The sequence below is a fragment of the Astatotilapia calliptera genome, chromosome 18 (assembly GCF_964374335.1).
Source record: "Astatotilapia calliptera chromosome 18, fAstCal68.1, whole genome shotgun sequence".
Classification (NCBI taxonomy): Eukaryota; Metazoa; Chordata; class Actinopteri; order Cichliformes; family Cichlidae; genus Astatotilapia; species Astatotilapia calliptera.
In genome coordinates this window covers 36844576-36863776 of record NC_137439.1, presented here as the reverse complement: position 1 = coordinate 36863776, position 19201 = coordinate 36844576, and the positions used below count along the sequence as shown (strand labels likewise).

The 19201-nt window shown below is 42.7% G+C and overlaps 1 protein-coding gene across 1 annotated transcript; it reads right to left on the bottom strand.

Moving 5' to 3' along the window:
* Positions 1 to 1533: 1533 nt before the first annotated feature.
* rnf2 (ring finger protein 2) lies at positions 1534 to 14892 on the bottom strand. Its single transcript, XM_026150383.2, has 9 exons — positions 14753 to 14892; positions 10575 to 10671; positions 10299 to 10459; positions 7338 to 7420; positions 6262 to 6394; positions 6082 to 6181; positions 4084 to 4256; positions 3782 to 3971; positions 1534 to 3207 (listed from the first exon to the last, which is right to left on the bottom strand). Exons 2-9 carry the CDS (start codon positions 10659 to 10661, stop codon positions 3106 to 3108), a joined length of 1029 nt encoding a protein of 342 aa, XP_026006168.1. The 5' UTR covers positions 10662 to 10671; positions 14753 to 14892; the 3' UTR covers positions 1534 to 3105.
* Between the last annotated feature and the right edge of the window lie 4309 nt (positions 14893 to 19201).

Sequence of the window (19201 nt, the reverse complement as noted above, 5' to 3'; positions counted from 1 at the left end):
CACTTGTCTTTTCTGCTTCTGTTGAATCCTTTTATACATATAAAACTACTGTAGTTGTTTTGCTCACACATTTGAAAATGAGTTTGTATTCTGCTTTTATCACAACAGCAGGATAGTTGTTAGTGATGGGACGAGCAGAGCCGTCGGAGCGTGTCGAGAAATCCGGACGGTCTTTGATGAACAGCCTTTTGAGGCTTTCTGCTTTATGGGCGAGTGATGTGAGTGACGACTTTGAGCCAGTAAAGTAGTGAGACTTTATAGGACTGTTTTACTGGTGCAGTCTGGCTTCCTCAGTGCAAGAAACCAGTGGAGTCTATAGAGAGCCACATGTGCCAAAACTAAATGCATCATTAAATGAAACATAAGCTAATTTTGTTTAACATTCTGGTATTTTGAGCGATGTTTCTAACAAATGACTATAATTATTGATATTTTTTATTTACAAAGTAGCAGAACAAATGATAGAATCAGCCAATGTTCAGGGGAAAAACTTTAATATGACAACTGAATCCAATTCATTAAAAATACCTTTGATGTGAAGTTGCACTGATGTATTCAGCTCTATGCCGAGGTCATGTAACACTGGACTCCACTGAACTGAAAGGATGTCAAACATGATTACAGAGCAGAAACAGCACCGTGTGCTCCATGTTGAACTCAGATTCAGCTTTATTGACCAAACAGAAGGATGCAGTATACAAGCTCCACACACTGCTGATCAGATGCACTCGTCCTAAACGAAACATGAGTAACGCTGTGACTCGTAGGGTTCTCTCTCATGGTGAGTGTATTTTGTGAAATGGGACCATTTTCTTTGCTAAAGTTGAAAGTCACGCTCCTCTGTGACTTTCAAAAGTCCAATGTTGATTTCTGCTCAAACTATTTTTATTCAGAATAATGTATAGGTCAGTAAAACGAAACGGTATCTGCTCAAGCACTGAGGTTAGTTGCAACAGCTAGTTTCTACTTTTCCTTCAGCTGCTACATTTTGCTTAACTACCTTTTTCTCTAGAACGGCAGAAATGAGTAAAGTGTCATCTACACTCTCCAGAACCCAAGTTATACTTACTGTGCAGAAAGATCGTTCTCTGGTTATCGACTCGAATGAAAGAATAGCAGCAAATCGTCACCTGAGACGAGCTGCATCCAAAGAAAGAATGTTTGCTGTTTTTTAGTTTCAAGGTTTAGGAAACAAATGAGTCGTTCTAAACTTTATAAACTTTGCTTCACCGACTTTTATCCATAATTTAGACGTTTCTCTAATAACATTTTGACTTGCAGTGAGCAGAGCACTTCCATTTATTTAAATTAACAGATTCTCCAACTCCTCTAATATAACCCATACTATACATTAATCAGAAACATGGCATTGTGCTATACCATTTGTTTAACAGCTGCAGGTTTTAAAGACAGACGGAAAACACGTTACAGGATATCAAACATGATATTTGTATGAAACCAAGTCATTTCCATGTTCTGTGTCTGAACACTTCCTTTTCCCACCATCAGTGAAAACAAGTTTATGACATGACACAGGCTGTACTGACAGTTTATTCCCTTCACATTCTCATCAACACATTTCAGTAATCACTCACAAGTAGTGTCCATGCAACCGAGCATGAGCTCACGTTAGCACAGCTCAAACTCTGCACATGTTTGTGGTTTGTTGAAATGTACCAACTGGCAACCAGTCTGAACACAAATTGACAAAGTCACAACATTTACGGTACACGTTTAGACTCGCACTCACTCAGGAATCACCCTTTCCGTGGAGTTTCTCTTCCAAACACTCAGGAACCTGACTGCTGGGTGGAAAATGAAACAAACTGTATCAAAGATTTCTCCAGGATGTGTCTGTGAGAGCAACGAGTTAACCTCCCTGTGATGGACAGCCACCCTCAGCAAACAGGATAAATACTGTAAAGGTCAAACTGTCCAAGCCTCCGATCACACATACTGTTACAAAAGACATTTATAAAAGGATGAGCGATAGAGAGCAGCCACAGATATTAGAAGACAGTTTGTTCCTACAGATCAGGGCAACTGAGATTCTCCAACTCAAATCAGGGTTCATAAACCAGCTGTACACGTCAACTTTGTGACCGTGACAAGACGACCAAATCTGTTGGTTTGTTTCCATTTTCACGTAAACTAACAGTCACACGTGGCAAGATTCTCTTCCGCTTATCAGGACTGCAGGGATGCTGGAGCGTATCCCAGCTACCACAGGGCGAGAGGCGGGGCACGCCCCGGACAGGCCTGTCTCAGGGCGAGCGACCATTCAAACCTGTGGGCCATTCACAATCACCAGTTACCCTAACCAACTGTGATGTTCTGGGAGTACTGGGAGAGAACCACACAAACAAAACACAGCAAGGCTGGACAGTGGAGTCGAACTCAGGACCTAACCACTGCACCACCGTGCCGCCATAATTATATATAGAAGAGTGTTCTAACAGAAACACATTTCAATGCAACACATATTCACATTGTGGCTTTTATTTACTTCCATGCATGTCAGATGCATCGTACATGGCCCACTAATGCATGGCAAACTGTTCACAGGCATTTTAACAAAGCGCATCATTCTGATATCCTGGAGGTCACTGGGAGTGATCGTGTGCTCCTACACTGTTTGGACAGAGCTGGTCCTGGTTTTTAAGGCCCTAAACCCAGCCACATGTCACCCATGTGATGCAGGGCGGTTTCCAAAGTCAAACAGACCCACGAGTCCCGGCCTAAAGGCCATCCAGATGAAGACAGTATACCATGTGCTTTTAACTTCACGCTATAGATGGACCCTGGATTTGTTTGGAGAGAATCCACAGTTACTGTCAGCAGCCCAGTCTGTCGGCTGCTGTTCTGATCTGCTACATCATACTAAGATAGAAACAACACGGATACAGATAATATAAAACAAGGGGTTTCTTCTATGTACAAGAGTCCTTTTGAGGGTTTTAGTCAACCCTGTCATCTCCTTCAGAAATACACTTCTGCTCTTGTTTCTGTGTGCCGCACAGGTATCCATGTCCATGCATTTGATTTTCCTCTGAGTGTGTGTGTGTGTGTGTGTGTGCGCACGTGTGTGTGTGTTTTCCTGGCCGTCTACTTGTGTTCTTTAGTAGGGGCAAAGTAGAGCTCCATGGGTTTGTTGACCTTCCAGTACTTTTCACTGACCAGTTCCAGGGAGAAGGAACCATTCAGCACCTGTGGACAGAGTTCAACACGTCATTTCCCAAACACACTGAATCACACAGTATTTTGAATGTAGCCATTGAATCTGTTGTTGTTACTGTGAACTGTTTTTGCACATAGAAAAGCTAAACCTGCTGTCTCACCTTTGTGCACATCCCTTTACAACATCGTACGTCTACATCAAATGTGCCAAGTGCCAGTGTTTTACATCATTTCCTCAAGGATTAAAAAAAGGGAATAAGTGGTTAGCGCCCCCTAGTGTGGTGCCTCGTTGACTACAGCCAACATGAATTCTTCCACTTTAAAAATAAAACCACAAAGCTAAACCTTGGTATACTAATAATAATGCTATACTATATAACTTGTTTTATTTTTGTGCCAGCCCCTAACACTGTAAGAAAAACATGGGTTGGAAAAATTAAAACTAATGGCCACCAGATTATCATACTGTGGGTGCAAAAAGTCTTCCGGTCTTACAGAAGTCTGTGGGACAACAGCCTTCAGTCCACGTCTGTGTGGATCACAGTGAAAAAGACAGGATAGCTATATGTTTAGTAAAGCTGAGTGTGTCTGTGTGGGTGCTCACAGTGAACTGGTTTCCAGCTGTAGGTATGTAGATGGTGTACTGTTTCTCTGAAGCTGCCTCCACATTAACAGGACTGGCTTCAGCGTTTCTCCTCAGCTCCTCCAGAGCCAGTCGCACAGCCAGGTATTTAGACAGGTGATCCACTGTGGCGTTACCGGATGTCTTTATGTAGCGAGGGACAAACTCCACACTGTGCAGACACAAAAGCACTCGTGTGAATATGTGCAGGAACTGGATTTTCAGAGCTAACGTAGGGTGTGTATTATATTGAAATGGATGTGTCAGCAGCAATGTCTGACTACCTGTTGTGACCGTCATCCTTCTCCATCAGGGTGGGGTGTGGCCTAAAGACCAGCTCTATTTCACTGGCACCACCATCAATCACCGAGTCCCCGCCCCCGTTCTCTGCAGCGTTATCCATGTCCAAACCGCTGTCGTCGCTTGTCTTGGTGCGCTTGATGCTCGGCCCGGCCTCCTACAGAACCACAGTTAAAGATGAAGAGAGATCACCCATCCTAAAAATCACTGTGGTCCTCACACTCGTGTGTTCGTCTCTTTGCCATTAGTACTCGGATCGACTCGCCACGCTTTTCAGGGTTTCCCATTAGATAACAGCTCCTGGTACCAGTAGGGATGGGTACCGGTATCCGGTGCCATTATGCCGGTGCCTTTTTTTCCCCTGAGATGTCATACACTTTGGATTCTAGCCAATCATTTTACGTTTCCGAGGATAGTAGGCGGGCCCAGGTACGTACGTTCTTTTGAGCAGAGCTACAGATTAAAAATGCCCAAAGCGAAGCGGTCAAAGTCTGGCTGTACTTCACAACAAAAGATGCAAACTCAGCAGCCTGCAACAAGTGCTTTAAGCTGATACTGTCAAAGGAGGTAACACCTCGAATCTGATGAAACACCTGGCGACGGGTTTTTTTTAAAGCCGAGAAATGCGCCGTATTTGATAGCTTGCTGCGAGACCTCACACCGAGCGCATCTACTGCGGGTGTGGTGCCTGTTATCGGACCCGGAGTTAGCAATATCCCCCAAAAACCCCAATAGCCTCCGTAATGTCTTTGTGCCTGCGGGAGGTCGACGGGTATAGGGAAGCGCTGTATAAGGTTCCCGTTATTGGTGTTTGGGTGGTTGACCGGGACGGATTTTCTCCTGTCACTTTCTCGTCATCCCTGACGTGCTCTCCGTTGTTTTTTCCCTGCTAATTTTAGCATCACACGGCAGCTTCTGTATCACGTGGTATAAGGCTCCGCCCTTGTCATTTGTTGAGCAGGAAGAGTGAGCGCTTGTTTTCATGCAGATTACGTCCCGGATCAAACTGCGGTACAATCGGCGTCTTTTTTTTTCTTTTTTTTTTTAAAAATCGTTGTCATTTGGAAATGAGATCGCACATAAGTATGAATAGAGATCGCGATTTTCTAACGATTAATTGTGCAGCTCTATTATCTGCTGTAAAAAGCCAGGACAGGAAAATCTCTTCACGTTTTTCTGTGTTTGATCCTCAGTTACTTTGACACAAAGACATCTGCTGTGATGCTCTGATGAAGTCTCACAGTGTCAGCTTTGTTTTTATACACAGACATAAATGTAAGGAGATGTAAATGATCAGAATTATAATATTTCCGACTGAGTAAACACTGAATCAATGGGGACTTTGTGATTCGATGATAGAAGTCAGTGATGATACCCGGCCCTAGTCATGCTCTACATGAAAAATAAAGAAAAGGAAGACAAAGACGCCAATGCCTCTGTTCCAGTAGTACCTATTGGTAAATGGACTGATTCTTATAGAGCGCTCTTCTGCTCTCCCGGAGTACTCAAAGCGCTCTACACAACATGCCACATTCACCCAATCACACCCATTCTCACAAGCACTTTCTCTATATGCTTTCTAACTACATTCACACACATTCACACGCCGATTGATGCGTCGGAGAGCAACTTGGGGTTAGTATCTTGCCCAAGGATACATGACATGCAGACTGGAGGAGGCAGGGATCGAACCACCAACCTTCCGATCAGTAGGTGACCTGCTCTACCTCCTGAGTAACAGCCACCCCAAATCAACCTAATCCTAATCAACTACACTCGGCTTAGGTTGTTTTCCATTACAGCTGAGTCAATGTGGGTGAGGTTGTTACAGCAACACGGCCTGAAAGTTCTGCGTGTAGCTTGTACCAGGTAATAACACCTAATGGAAAATCCTAAAATCGAGTCCAGTTGAATCAAACAGGTACACGTGGAAAAGAGGCTTAAGCGGTACACAGAAAGCATCCATGTATACCACATCATACCTGGTTGCTGTGGACGGAAGCGTTGCTACAGTGGGAAGAGTCTCCATTATCCTCAGCTCCACTGCCGTTCTCCACTGTGTGTCTCTTACCACGCTGTAGTCTGACACAGAGGTAACTCGCATTCATTGAAATGGACTGAGTTTAATGTGAGTATTTGGAGCATTTGTACACGTCCTTTACCTGGTCATAGCCTGTATCTTCAGCCCTTCTTCTATGCTGTGGGATAAGGCTTGCTGGTTGTTGTGTTTGCTGATGCGGGCCAAAACTCTTTCCTGGTGGGCTTCGTACTCGTCACGGCTCGGGTAAATCTTACCTGAAAGTAGAAAAATGCCACAAAAGACTTCACGCACCATGTCCACACGTAAATAAACAGGAAATAACTATGTATAATATATACACACACATGTTTTCAGACTGTGTCTTACAGGTCTGAAAGTACACGTATATAACAATTTGTTTTTACATAATGATCCAATTACAATAAATTAATGAAGGCTGTGTTTAAAAAACATTTATTTTGTATTATGTTTCTCTACAGAAAACTTGAGTATGAACCAAATAGTGATTTTGGAGAATTGTTGATTGTAGTGATTTCATACTGTGCTGTAATCATCATCATCTGATTTTTAAAACTGAGAAAACTAAAGAAATGATTTTTGACCTTAGGATGTGCACATGACTCAGTGGGGATTGATGGGTGTACGACACAGCAGGTTAGCTCATATGAATACTCAGGCATCTATGTGGATACCTTTTTTTAAATGGAAAGGCTGTGTTGGGTTTTTCTGTGAGAAATTAGCTCGAAGACTACAAAAAGAACCAGTCTCTCCAGTAAAGATATGAAAAAGATTCATCAGGATCATAAAACTGTTAATGATCCATCCCATATCTTTTCTGCAGTACGAGCCGTTACTCTCAGGGAGACGGTACAGAGCAAAGAAAACAAAGCAGCAGAAAGTCTCGTTCCTCCCTACATCTGTTGCACTTTTAAATAAGCACTTGGCACTATTTAAACCTCTGGAGCAACATCGCTGTGTAACTGAACACTTGCTGGCGTCGTGTCACAGGAATCAAAGGTGTATTGATGAATCTATTCACTTATTTATGGATTGATCTTTGTTGCTGCTTTCATTATTCAAATGCTGCCATGTTTCTTCTTCCACAGTAATGTGAAAATGACACAAAATGTTCTTCCTGCAGGCATAAGAAACCATCAACATGTGGATGTAAAGCACAACTTTCCTGACATCACTTACTAATCAGAGCATCAAAATTGGGGTCTGGACGCAGCGATCTCTTGGACACCAGCTTCTTACGACAGGTAGGACACTCTTTATTACTGCGGAGACAGCAAACGGCATCAGTGCCACTTCCACATGAACAACAGGTAATCATGCACAACATCTCAGTTGTTTTCTAACGTCTGTATCGGTGTTATGAAAGCAAAACTCATGACCTGTGAAAGCCTGAACAACAACAGACGAAGTGACAGTATGTGAAAACAGCATATCAAAAACAAGGAAAATTCATACCACACTGAGGCCGTGCTAGCCCATCAGCATGAGACGATGCTCGGACTGTTACTGTGCATCTGCATGCCTAATGCCTATATCTGTAAGTGTGAGTGGAAGCAGGTGCTGTGACTGTAAGATGGTCACTCTCACACATCAACCTTCAGGTGAGAAGCTTTGGCTTTTTGAACCAGTCTCACTGCTGTATTATTACTATGCTAATATCCTGTGGGGTAGGTGCAATGTGTTTTATTAGCCATGTTTTAGTGCCATTAAAAGAGAGAGTGGATTTGGAAAGAGCAACTCATTGATAAAAAGTTAAAACTAATTTCCTGGGCTAAATTTGGCCGTTAACTCTGGCCTTTGAATAAAGCTCGCTTCAGCCAATACCAATCATGGAAGGCTACACAGGCTTCCCGACAGGCTGCACAGATGCTCCGTGACTTCACTGCCGCTAGTGCTGCACGATTTTGCATAAAATGAGAATCACGATTTTTTGGTTTAGAATTGAGATCACGATTCTCTCACAATTCTCTTTTCCAGTATAAATATTTATTGCACTTATTAACTGCACACCAACTTCGTAACAGTTGAGACTGAACATAAAAACAATAAATAAACATAAAAACAACAAAATGTTGTACTGCTTGAAATTCCGTCTCCACCGTTGCTCGACGCTGCGTGTACAGAGCAGGTAGTGCAACAATAGAAAAATAGTTGCGGGACGGCACTGTGTAGTGTTTGTCTAGGGTGTTGATCGTTTTCCTAAATCCCTCGTTTTGCACAGTGTTGATGGAGCCATATCTTTGGTCAGGTGATAAGTGATAGCCTCCGTAGTTTCTTTGTGCCTGCGCGAGTTCGACGGGTATAGGGAAGCGCTGTATAAGGTTCCCGTTATTGGTGTTTGGGTGGTTGACCGGGACGGATTTTCTCCTGTCACTTTCTCGTCATCCCTGACGTGCTCTCCGTTGTTTTTTCCCTGCTAATTTTAGCATCACACGGCACAGCTTCTGTATCACGTGGTATAAGGCTCCACCCTTGTCATTTGTTGAGCAGGAAGAGTGAGCGCTTGTTTTCATGCAGATTACGTCCCGGATCAAAATGCGGTACAATCGGCGTATTTTTTTTTTCTTTCTTTTTTTTAAAATCGTTGTCATTTGGAAATGAGATCGCACACAAGTATGAATCGAGATCGCGATTTTCTAACGATTAATCGTGCAGCCCTAACTGCCGCCCTCTCTGTCCAGCTGTGACGGTCATATTACTCAGGTGTAGGGCTGGGCCATATTATACCGTTCACGGTAATACCGGTATAATGTTAGGCAACGATAGGAAAATGAAATATCGCGATAGAATATGAGTGAAACGCGCATGCGCAGTGCCTTTGTTTTCATACGCACATGGCCGATTGTTGAGTGAAACAGATGAACCAGAATTGGTTTGTAAAAATGGTGCAACTTCAGTGATGTGGAACTGGTTTGGTGTTTGTCCGTCAGATACACGACAAAGCACATTTTTTTGCAGAACATGCAAGCGGCCGTCATATTTGTCGGACTAAGATGCTCTTAAATCTGGGAGTAATCTGGGTCCTAAACTCTGTATACTTCAGGTCAAACAACACTGCAGCATCACTTAGAGTTAAAAACTGTCTAAATTCTTTCATCTTTAATAAAACGATCAGCATTACTGCTTTACCAGGTGTAACTATAAAGTTTAACTTCCAGGCATCCATGAAAACAAAAGTTATTACATTTAACGGAGTTAGAAGTTAGCAGGAAGCTAGCGGAAGTTAGCTCGCTAGTTTCGCTAGTTACCTAAGCATGATATAGCATGTTCTGACTGAGAGATTTCTGAAAAAAATCAAACGTACAGCTCTGCTATCACTTCCAACATAAATGAAGACAGGAAACTAAACAGCAGTGACGTTTGTAGGGTTACTGAAGTTGGGCTAGCTGGTATATAATGATGTGCTACGTGATCGCTAGCGACACAGCTATGTTAGCATAACATAAACAGTGAAGCTGGAGGACGAACACTAACACGTGAAGGTTCCTCATGGTTAGAGACAAATGCAATCGCATGGCAGGATGCTGTAAACGGACCAAACTTCAGTCAGGAGAACAACTGAGATAATCCATCCACAATACGAGGTTAGTCATTAATATACTGCAACAACATGGGAATAGAGCAGCTGCAGAGAATTCAACATTAATGAATCAATGGTACAGAAGTGGAGGAAGCAAGAAGAATGAGTTTAATAAAGTTTGATTTATCTGACTGCTTTGTTTCGCTTAATGTGCCTTATAATCCCGTGCACCTTATGGTCCGAAAAATACGTACTGCACACTGCAGTTTAATGTTGCAAAGCACCTCTTTTTAACTTCAGTGGATATTATACATGGTTATGCTCAGGATATGTCAGCCCATTTCTACTGGAAATGCCTTTGGGTTAAACTTTCAGCAAGGAATTTGCATTTGCACTGTTACATTTTTATAAAGCTTTAATGTACATAAAAACCAGCTTCTTGTTTAAGTGAAAATAAATGGAAGGTTGTCTTTTTGCGCTAGTAATGTTGTGGAGTTGTATTTTGTCTCGCATCAATTATATCGTCAGTTATATCGTTATCGCAAATTTTCAAATATATATCGTGATAAATATTTTTGGCCATATCGCCCTGCTCTACTCAGGTGTTCCCGTGCACTCACCCAGATCTCAAAGCTGTGATGATGCAATCAGCACAGAAGCGATGCAAACATTCTTTGGTAGTCATCGTGTTCTTCAGCATGTCCAGACAGATAGGACACATAAGTTCACTGTGCAAGGACCTGGGTGACACCGCTATTTCCAGGCCATCTGTGATAGCCTCCTGTGGTAGAAGCAAACACACAGACTGAGGTTAGCACCAAGACGAACCAGGCCTAACAATCACAAACACAGCCGTGCCACAGGCTGACTGATGATGAGGTGGTGTTAGTGATTACCTGTGGAGTCCTCTGTAGCTCGTACAGACTCAGCTCCCAAGTCTTGCTGAGGGGTTGGACCCCATTGGTCTGAACTGTTTGAGTCATCACTGAAACTCTGAAAAACAGAAAGGAAAAATGGAGACTCTTCTGCAAATCAATGATAACGAGTTATTCACTCCAAGTTAATGGTAAGCACAGCACACTTTCTATTGTCACACATAAACATGTAACCTGTAATGTCAATGAGTAAAATAAAAGTTCAGCAATGAACCAAAAATCCAAAAAAGAGAACAACCAGAAAGAAAGACAAAAAACTGGTGGACAGGGAGTCGGGTTGGTGGGGGGTGTGGGGGGTTGGGCGGAAAGGGAATGGGACTGGAAGTCAGCCAATCAGAGAGCAGAAGACCAAAAGGTCTCACTGCCCGCTGACCTCTGTTCACCGTGCTGGATTCACAGCGCACAGGAAGCCACGATTTGTTTCCTTCAAAGCTTGCTTTAGCACATCAGCGCTGCGATTAATGCAGAAGTCAACACGGACGCACAAACCCTTCATTCCTCATGAGCAGCAGCAAAACTTTTTACCATAAACGCACTGACATTAGTGTTAGCGCTGGCATCTGACACAGTCCAGCTTCTCACCCAGTTTGTCCGACTGGATGAAACACAGCACTGTCAGAGACATCACACTGATCCAGGGTCTTACTCTGTACTTTTTTTCTATTATAGTTATTTACTTATACCTTTCATAGTAAATTAAGCTGCCAGTAAGTTTATATAGAATTAGAAAACAATGTGTTTACAGTGTCTATTTTATAAAATCCCCATCTAAGCTCAGAACAGAATAGGAATATCCTTTATTGTGCCTCATTGGGAATATTCAGGTGTCGCTGACAGGCAGACATGCAGATTAAAATATTGTTTTAAACTTGTGGGTGCTGACTTCTCTCAGACTTTAATTCAGGACTCTTGGAGGGACTCGTCTCTCTCGCGCTCTCTTTATAGTCTCCATTCATGGAAAGGACTAAGAGGTTTTTATACTTTGCAGACTGAAGCAGCTAAAGTCACTGCACCAGTAAAATGCATTTCTTGGATAGCAGTTGGAAACATCGCCTTCAACAGTATTTCATTGTCATGTTATCATTTTAACAAATGTAACTCTTTAGATGTAATAGGGTTGTTAGGAAGCTTTATGGTCTTGTTTTATTTAGACGTAGGGCTGGGCGATATGGCCTAAAATCCATATCGCGGTATAATTTGAAGCATGTACGGTAACAATATATCTCACGATATATTCTTTTCTTCTGTATACTGTATATTCCGCACTATAAGGCGCACTTAAAATCCTTTAATTTTTTAAAAATCGACAGTGTGCCTTATAATCCGGTGCACCTTATGTATGAATTCTGGTTGTGCTTACTGACCTCGAACCGATTTTATGTGCTACAGAAATCTGTCAAAATGTTTTAGTACGACTTTGGTTGCTACGAAGCCGCACCGCTTGATGGATTGTCGGAGTATTACGGCTGCCGTAATCAGGAGCCTCGCGGAGTAATCTGGGTCCAAAACTCCGTCCTTTTCAGGTCCCAAAGTCAAACAAACACTGCGGCATCACTGAGAGTTACAAACTGTCTAAATTCTTTCATCTGTAATAAAATTATCAGCGTTGCTGCTTTACCAGGTGTAACAATTAAGTTTAACATCCAGGAAAACACAATTTATTAAATTCAACGGAGTTAGAAGTTAGCAGGAAGTTAGCTCGCTAGCTGAGAAAATTAAAACGTACAGCTCTGCTATCACTTCCAACATAAATGAGGACAGAAAACTAAACAGCAGCGACGTTTGTAGGGTTACTGAAGTTGTCGAAAACCTTAGACAAAAATAGCAGCTTAGAGATTGGTCTAAAATTGCCAAGAACTGACGGGTCCAAACCAGGTTTTTTTAGAAACGGCTGGACAACAGCTTGTTTAAACGAATGAGGAACAGTTCCATTTGAGATACTGCCACTTACAATAGCGAGGATGTTAGGGCCGACTGTCTTCAGCACATCTCTGAGAAATGGCGTAGGTAACACATCCAAGGGGCACGTAGTTGGTTTCACGTAGTTGGCATTATTATATCAGAAAGATGGGATAATGAAACTGGTTTAAATTTGGAGAGAATGAACATGCAGGTGGTTCAGAAGGGTCGTGGGATGGGAGCGGGATATGTGCTCTGATATTATCAATTTTTTCAGTAAAGAACTTTTGAAAATCCTCAGAAGTGTGTGAGGCAGTCAAAGATATCACTATGACTGTCGCCCGGCATAATTTCCACATGATATTGTTTGCAGCCGCTGCAACGCTTTCGACCAAAACAGGTGCAGCTTGATGACAACATCAACATGCGCTATCGCGGTAGAGCGGTATAGCCAAAATCTCAACTGTTGGCCAAATTCATATTGTTTCTACCGTATACCGTTTATACCGCCCACCCACATTTAGACGCTTCAGTGTGATCCTTAAAGGAAACCCATCTATGAAATGATTATGAGTGGGTACCATCATGACACCTCGGACACACAGAAGCCCTTGTATACTTCTCACTGGTATCCACACAGGTACTAATACCCCAGTAATCGGCTTGGCTCAACTCAACTCGGTTTTTAGGCTTTTCCATTGGGTGTTAGAACCTGTTACCAGATACTTTTTTAGTACTTATTTGGCCAAGCTATCTGAAATTGTGTCGTCAACAGACTGCCATCAATGGGCTGGTCAATAGAGTCGCTCGATGAGTCACGACTCCTTCGCGATAATCCAAGCCGAAAGTGGACAACAAGGGAAAAGGACACACAAAAAACAACACTGTGGTGTCTGACGAAAAGTCACACGCCAAACAGCAGGCATTTCACATTTCACGCAAACAAATGACATCACGGGGTCGCTATAACGACTCCACGCAGATTAGGTGGTACTCCACTGAAAAATGGAAAATAATTTCTAATTCTTAACTGAGCTGATGTGTTTGGTGCTCACGACACACAGGGTTGTGTAACCTGGGCATACGGATCACTCCTAATAACAGTTCGTCTATGTACAGATAATACAAGAAACCAGTGTTATTTGTGTTATATGGGGCTGTTCTGTTGTGGGTCTGAGAGGTTTGTCTAGTCAGAATGTTATACTGTATATATGTGTGTCTGTCTTACAGTGTACTCTCGTAATGTAAAGAATAGCTGCTGCAGATAATGGAGACCTTAATAAGTTTCAAGTTAGACTTCTGTGCCTCCCTGCTTGGCCTTATTTCTCTGTCTTGTCTGCTGCGTATCATTTGGGTGTTTGCAGCTTTGCTCCTTATTACCTGTTGGCCTCTGTCTTTGTTTTGGTTTTGCCCGAATAACAACATGGCAAAGACTACCCAAAATGCATTGCGATACCCAGCACTAAAGAGGTGAAAATGGGGGTGGTTCACATAAAACACAACGAGCGGTTTGAAAGGCAAGCTACACAACCTTTCCACATATGAAGAATAAAATATCAATAAACACAGTACAATGGGACGTAAAACGGGGGCTGCGTTGACCAGTACATTACCATGACGTGTTTGTACCGCAATCATTAATCTGTGTCCATAAACAAAACCCTGTGTGCAGCACACATTCAAATTAGACACGGTCTCTACGGCTGTTAGCGTGTAAACGGGTTTTCTCAAACGCACAGGCAGCTGAGTCGACTCTGATATTAATTTTCCACCAAGTTATTAGTGTTAGCTTATCAACTGTTGTTCACGGGCAGACTTCGAGCACAGATTTCAATGAACCCACGGTGCTCGGCTGCTAACCACGGGCTACCGAAGAGGCTAGCTGCTCCTCGCAGCGCTAACGCCAGAAAGGAGCTGAACACAGACCGTGACAAAGACCGCACGATCGTGGCGGACACTCATCTCGTTTCCATTTAAATAGCACACACAATTACACGACGAGTTATTCAATAAAATACTCGGGACGGAGTCACGAATGTAATTTGTGGCTGTGACAGAGGGGAAAACAACAACAGACAAGAGCCGAGCACCGCTGTCCTGAGCTGAGCTGTGCGGCTGTCCAGCCTCCAGAAAACAGCGTGAAACAACCACAAACTGACGCCTGGAGCTTTTTAACCACAACTTCCCACACAGGAGCGAAGCAGGGATCCCAGCTGGGAACATCATTTTTCCATACTTACATTTTCAGTTGTAAGAGACGATCCAGCCAGCGCGTTTAGGCGAAGGCAATATGGCGGACACACAAGAAGCAACGTAACCTGGGAAACCGAGTCCTGTGCTGGAAGCCTGATCAGGTGACATCTGTACACGTCAATGACTGTAGAAGTCACTGCTACACACCCATCACCCAAACTCCCATCAAAATCAATAAAAACACTTTAACGGAAGCCAGCTTCACCTAATTATGGCCCATTGTCTTATTATATGGAAAAATGTGTGTCATGAGCCTCCAGCTCGCACTGGAGCGGTTCGCAGCCGAGTGTGAAGCAGCGGGAATGAGGATCAGCACCTCCAAATCTGAGGCCATGGTTCTCAGCCGGAAAAGGGTGGAGTGCCCACTCCGGGTCGGGGATGAGTTCCTGCCCCAAGTGGAGGAGTTCAAGTATCTCGGGGTCTTGTTCGCGAGTGATGGGAGAAGGGAGCCGGAGATCGACAGACGGATTGGGGCTGCGGCTGCAGTAATGCGGACGCTGCACCGGTCCGTCGTGGTGAAGAGGGAGCTGAGTGTAAAAGCGAAGCTCTCAATTTACCGGTCGATCTACGTCCCTACCCTCACCTATGGCCACGAGCTGTGGGTAGTGACCGAAAGAACGAGATCGCGGATACAAGCGGCAGAAATGAGCTTCCTCCGAAGGGTGGCTGGCCTCTCCCTTAGAGATAGGGTGAGAAGTTCGGCCATCCGGGAGGGGCTCAGAGTAGAGCCGCTGCTGCTCCACATCGAAAGGAGCCAGCTGAGGTGGTTCGGGCATCTGACAAGGATGCCCCCTGGGCGCCTCCTGGGTGAGGTGTTCCAGGCATGTCCCACCGGGAGGAGGCCCCGGGGCAGACCCAGGACACGCTGGAGAGATTATATCTCTCGGCTGGCCTGGGAACGCCTTGGTGTTCCCCCGGATAAGCTGGAGGAGGTGGCTGGGGAGATGGAGGTCTGGGCCTCTTTGCTTAGTCTGCTGCCCCCGCGACCCGGCCCCGGACAAAGCGGATGAAAATGGATGGATGGATGGTGTGTCATGAGTTATAAGTAACAGTCTCATCATATTAATAAATAGTTTCTGATATATGATATAGTTAATCATGATTATGAAAAACCCACCTCATAAATATAAAATCTTGAATAACAAGTGTTTTTTTTTTTTTTTTTATTGGACTGGTGGATGGTGCAGTGGTAAATGGATTGGTTCTAATATAGTTATTCTGAACTTTACACCACCAACCTCAGTGACTTTTTCTGTGCCTGAGCGGATTCTGTCGAACATTCACACACATTCACACTCTCATGAATGCGCTGGGAGCAGCTCTAGGTTTGCGTATCTTGCCCACGTACACTTTGGCATGCAAGCTGGGAAACAGAGCTGCTGTGTGAGAAGGAACCTGTGACGCTTGTGTGCAGCCATTATCCAGACACCTTCCAGTGCAAACATAATAATATCGAAGCCCTGGCAGTTTTTAAAAAAAGTCATTATAAAGATGTGTATGTTAATATAACACAAAGTGTTTCTTATTCACAATGTCATCATAATGTCATCATTTTAAAGAATAATTTAGAGATTTCCTTATAACACAGCACAAAGTGCTGATTATGAAAACTTAAACATAAACTCCTTTTCCATATGTAACTGAATCAGAACAGGTGAAGCCAATTGAAAAATGTATGTTTCTTTATTTTGTATAGATTTTTTCTTTTCTTTGCTAAATGAACTTCTGAATATTGTTTACATGATTGAAATAAAATTAACAAACAAACAATAAACAATCATTTTAAGAGGTGTTTCATTATTGTGCCAGTTTCTTTTCTCTTTTCAGTGGCAGACGTGGACTTCCACACTTTTCTGTTTTCCCATCAGAAACAGATTTGAGTCTTGACTTGTTCATTCAACTTCTATGTCTGGTTACCACCAGCACAAAAGCCACAAATAGTTTTCCTTTTTATATTTTGAGCTGTGGGTATGAACCAATCCAATGAGCAGATACATGCATCTCAACATGATGATGAGACGCTATGGAAGAAATGAGGGTATTGTGTTAGGGAAACCCTCGGTCTGTCCAGGGGTGGTATTTTTACACCAAATGATCAGAAATACACACAAAGTCAGACAGAAACACTCTGATAAGGATGCATTTTTCTGTCTGCTTCACAGTCAGCCACACATCAGAGTCTTTAATTATTGTACTGGAACGTAGTTTTTAATCACTGCCACTAGAGGACATCAGTGCTTGAGGTTAGCCTGTCACTGATTTGCAGGGCAGTTTGCCAGTATGGGAACTATGCTCATGTCTATGTTAATAAAATAATTGTTTAAATACCTTTTAAATTACTATGCTTTAGTGTGAAGCAGGTTGAAATGACTGTATAAGTTGTGATATATTGCATAATACGTCTTTTGCTTTCTCACACATAGTGTATGGTGTTAGAGGGATTGGCCACACCCAGCTGGTACGAAGAGAAAGAGACTGATAGGAACTGTGAAAAGACAAGAAAAAGTAAGGAGAGTAATTGAATGGTTTTTAATTATTGTTTCAGATAACTAAAGTAAATATTAGAAAAAATAATATGTAGATATAAAATACACAAACTACACCTTTGAGGAACACTGAGAAAATAAGGCACTAGTTGTGTTGTTTGTACCCATTCTTATGTGTGGTATCAGTGAATGGACTGGTTAACACCGATTTGCATGAGCTATGGGGACTTTCAACATCCACACACTGTGTATTTTATGACCACACACAACCTTAGATGTGGCATGAGTCGTGGATGTCAGGATATCAGGACATGCCTTGAGGCGGATCTATTTCAGATGATTAAAAAAAACGAGGGGAAAAAGTGCAAAATGACACCAAAATGTTGACAAGTAGGAACAAAATGATCACAGAGATGCTAAAAGACAGCCAAGAAGAGCATCGCTAATTGTAAGCATGTTAGGGGGCTAAAACAGGAGGCTTGAGGCAGAGATGAGCTGTAAACCGACCATGTGTTTATTCACCAACATTAACAATGCCAAACCATAACACATAATAAAGCGATGCAGCCCAGTGGTGGGACATGGTTCCAGCAGCCTCTGATGTCAGTGCGCTGTTGCTAACTGGCCCTCGACCATAACCTCATCTGGGGTTACGTGCTAAACCAAACTAAAAACTGCAGGGATTTTCTGCAGGGAGAAAATGTACGTGAGACACAATCTTGTCACCAGAATACTCAGTTAGGATATAATTTGGCCCTCCTACCTATATGCACATCAGGTAAATATTAAAGTAATATTTCCCACCTAGGCAGACATTAACCAGCACTCACTGAAGGACTGCCAACAAGAAAAACCTGAAGACAAATAACCAATAAAAACACGTCAGACTTCTTCTATGACTGTCATCTTTTACACAAATGTCATGATTACTCATGTATGTTAATCTAGCCAAGCAATGAAGAAGACCTTCATTACACATTAAAAAGTAATAAATAACCATAAAGAAGCCCTTTTAAGCACGAGCGCTGGAAAACAACAGGGACCAATTATGTAAAGTCAAACTATGTAAAATCATCCAATAGTCCACTTCACATGCACCGTCAGAACTGTTTGGTTTACGTGCAGCTTGGATAGAGTGCTCAGGGGGCAGGACACATGGAAACCTTTGCTGTGAATGAAGGAGAAAATTACCTACACTGTTGTCTGTGCTGCAGGACATCACAGTTTCTGTTGGAGACCTGGTAGGACTCTGCTTCAGGCCAACAGCGTCAGACATTTTCTTCAATTCAGTGTTATTTATACAGCGCCAATTAACAGCAACAGTCACCTCAAGGTGCTTTATATTGTAAGCTAGACCCTACAATAATACTTCATTTCAGTTCATTTAGTTAATATAAGACAGTAGACATAATGAAATTTCATTTATTTTCAACGAACGGCAAGGTATAAAAGTACTTTTTACAAATGACACCAAAATAATAACAGTAAAAAAAACCAAACTGAAATAGTAATATCTATACTGATGTGGACTAGGTAATGTGTTAGTAAGGAAAGGATGCTAAGGCAAATCAACCTACAGAGGGCTGAATTTAAGGACACCCTAAAAATCAAAGTGGAATGATGAGTGGATGGTGTTCTGGGGGATTACCTCCCAAATCTGGACCAGGGCATCACCTCCACCTCCACTCTCCCACAAGAGCACTGGTATTGTTGTGCACAGTGTTGGGTAAGTTACTTTAAATTAGTAACTTAGTTACATTACTAGTTACTTCTATCAAAAGTAACTCAGTTACTTCAAGTTACTCGTTATTTTCAAAGTAACTAGTTACTAGGGAAAGTAACTTTGGCTTTACTCAGAATTCTCTTGTTAACGTGTTGCTAACGGGATACCCAGCCAGACTGCCAGTCTTCTAGCTTGCTTACTTGCCACAGTGCACTGTGCCACCTACC

Bases quoted from the DNA above. Each gene is read 5' to 3' on its own strand.
- rnf2 (XM_026150383.2), bottom strand. From the start codon at position 10,661: ATGACTCAAACAGTTCAGACCAATGGGGTCCAACCCCTCAGCAAGACT. The intron at 6,182-6,261 runs GTAAAGGACGTG...CCTCTGTGTCAG, and splicing joins AAGATACAGGCTATGACCAG to ACTACAGCGTGGTAAGAGAC. The intron at 3,208-3,781 runs GTGAGCACCCAC...CTCTGTCCACAG, and splicing joins CAGCTGGAAACCAGTTCACT to GTGCTGAATGGTTCCTTCTC.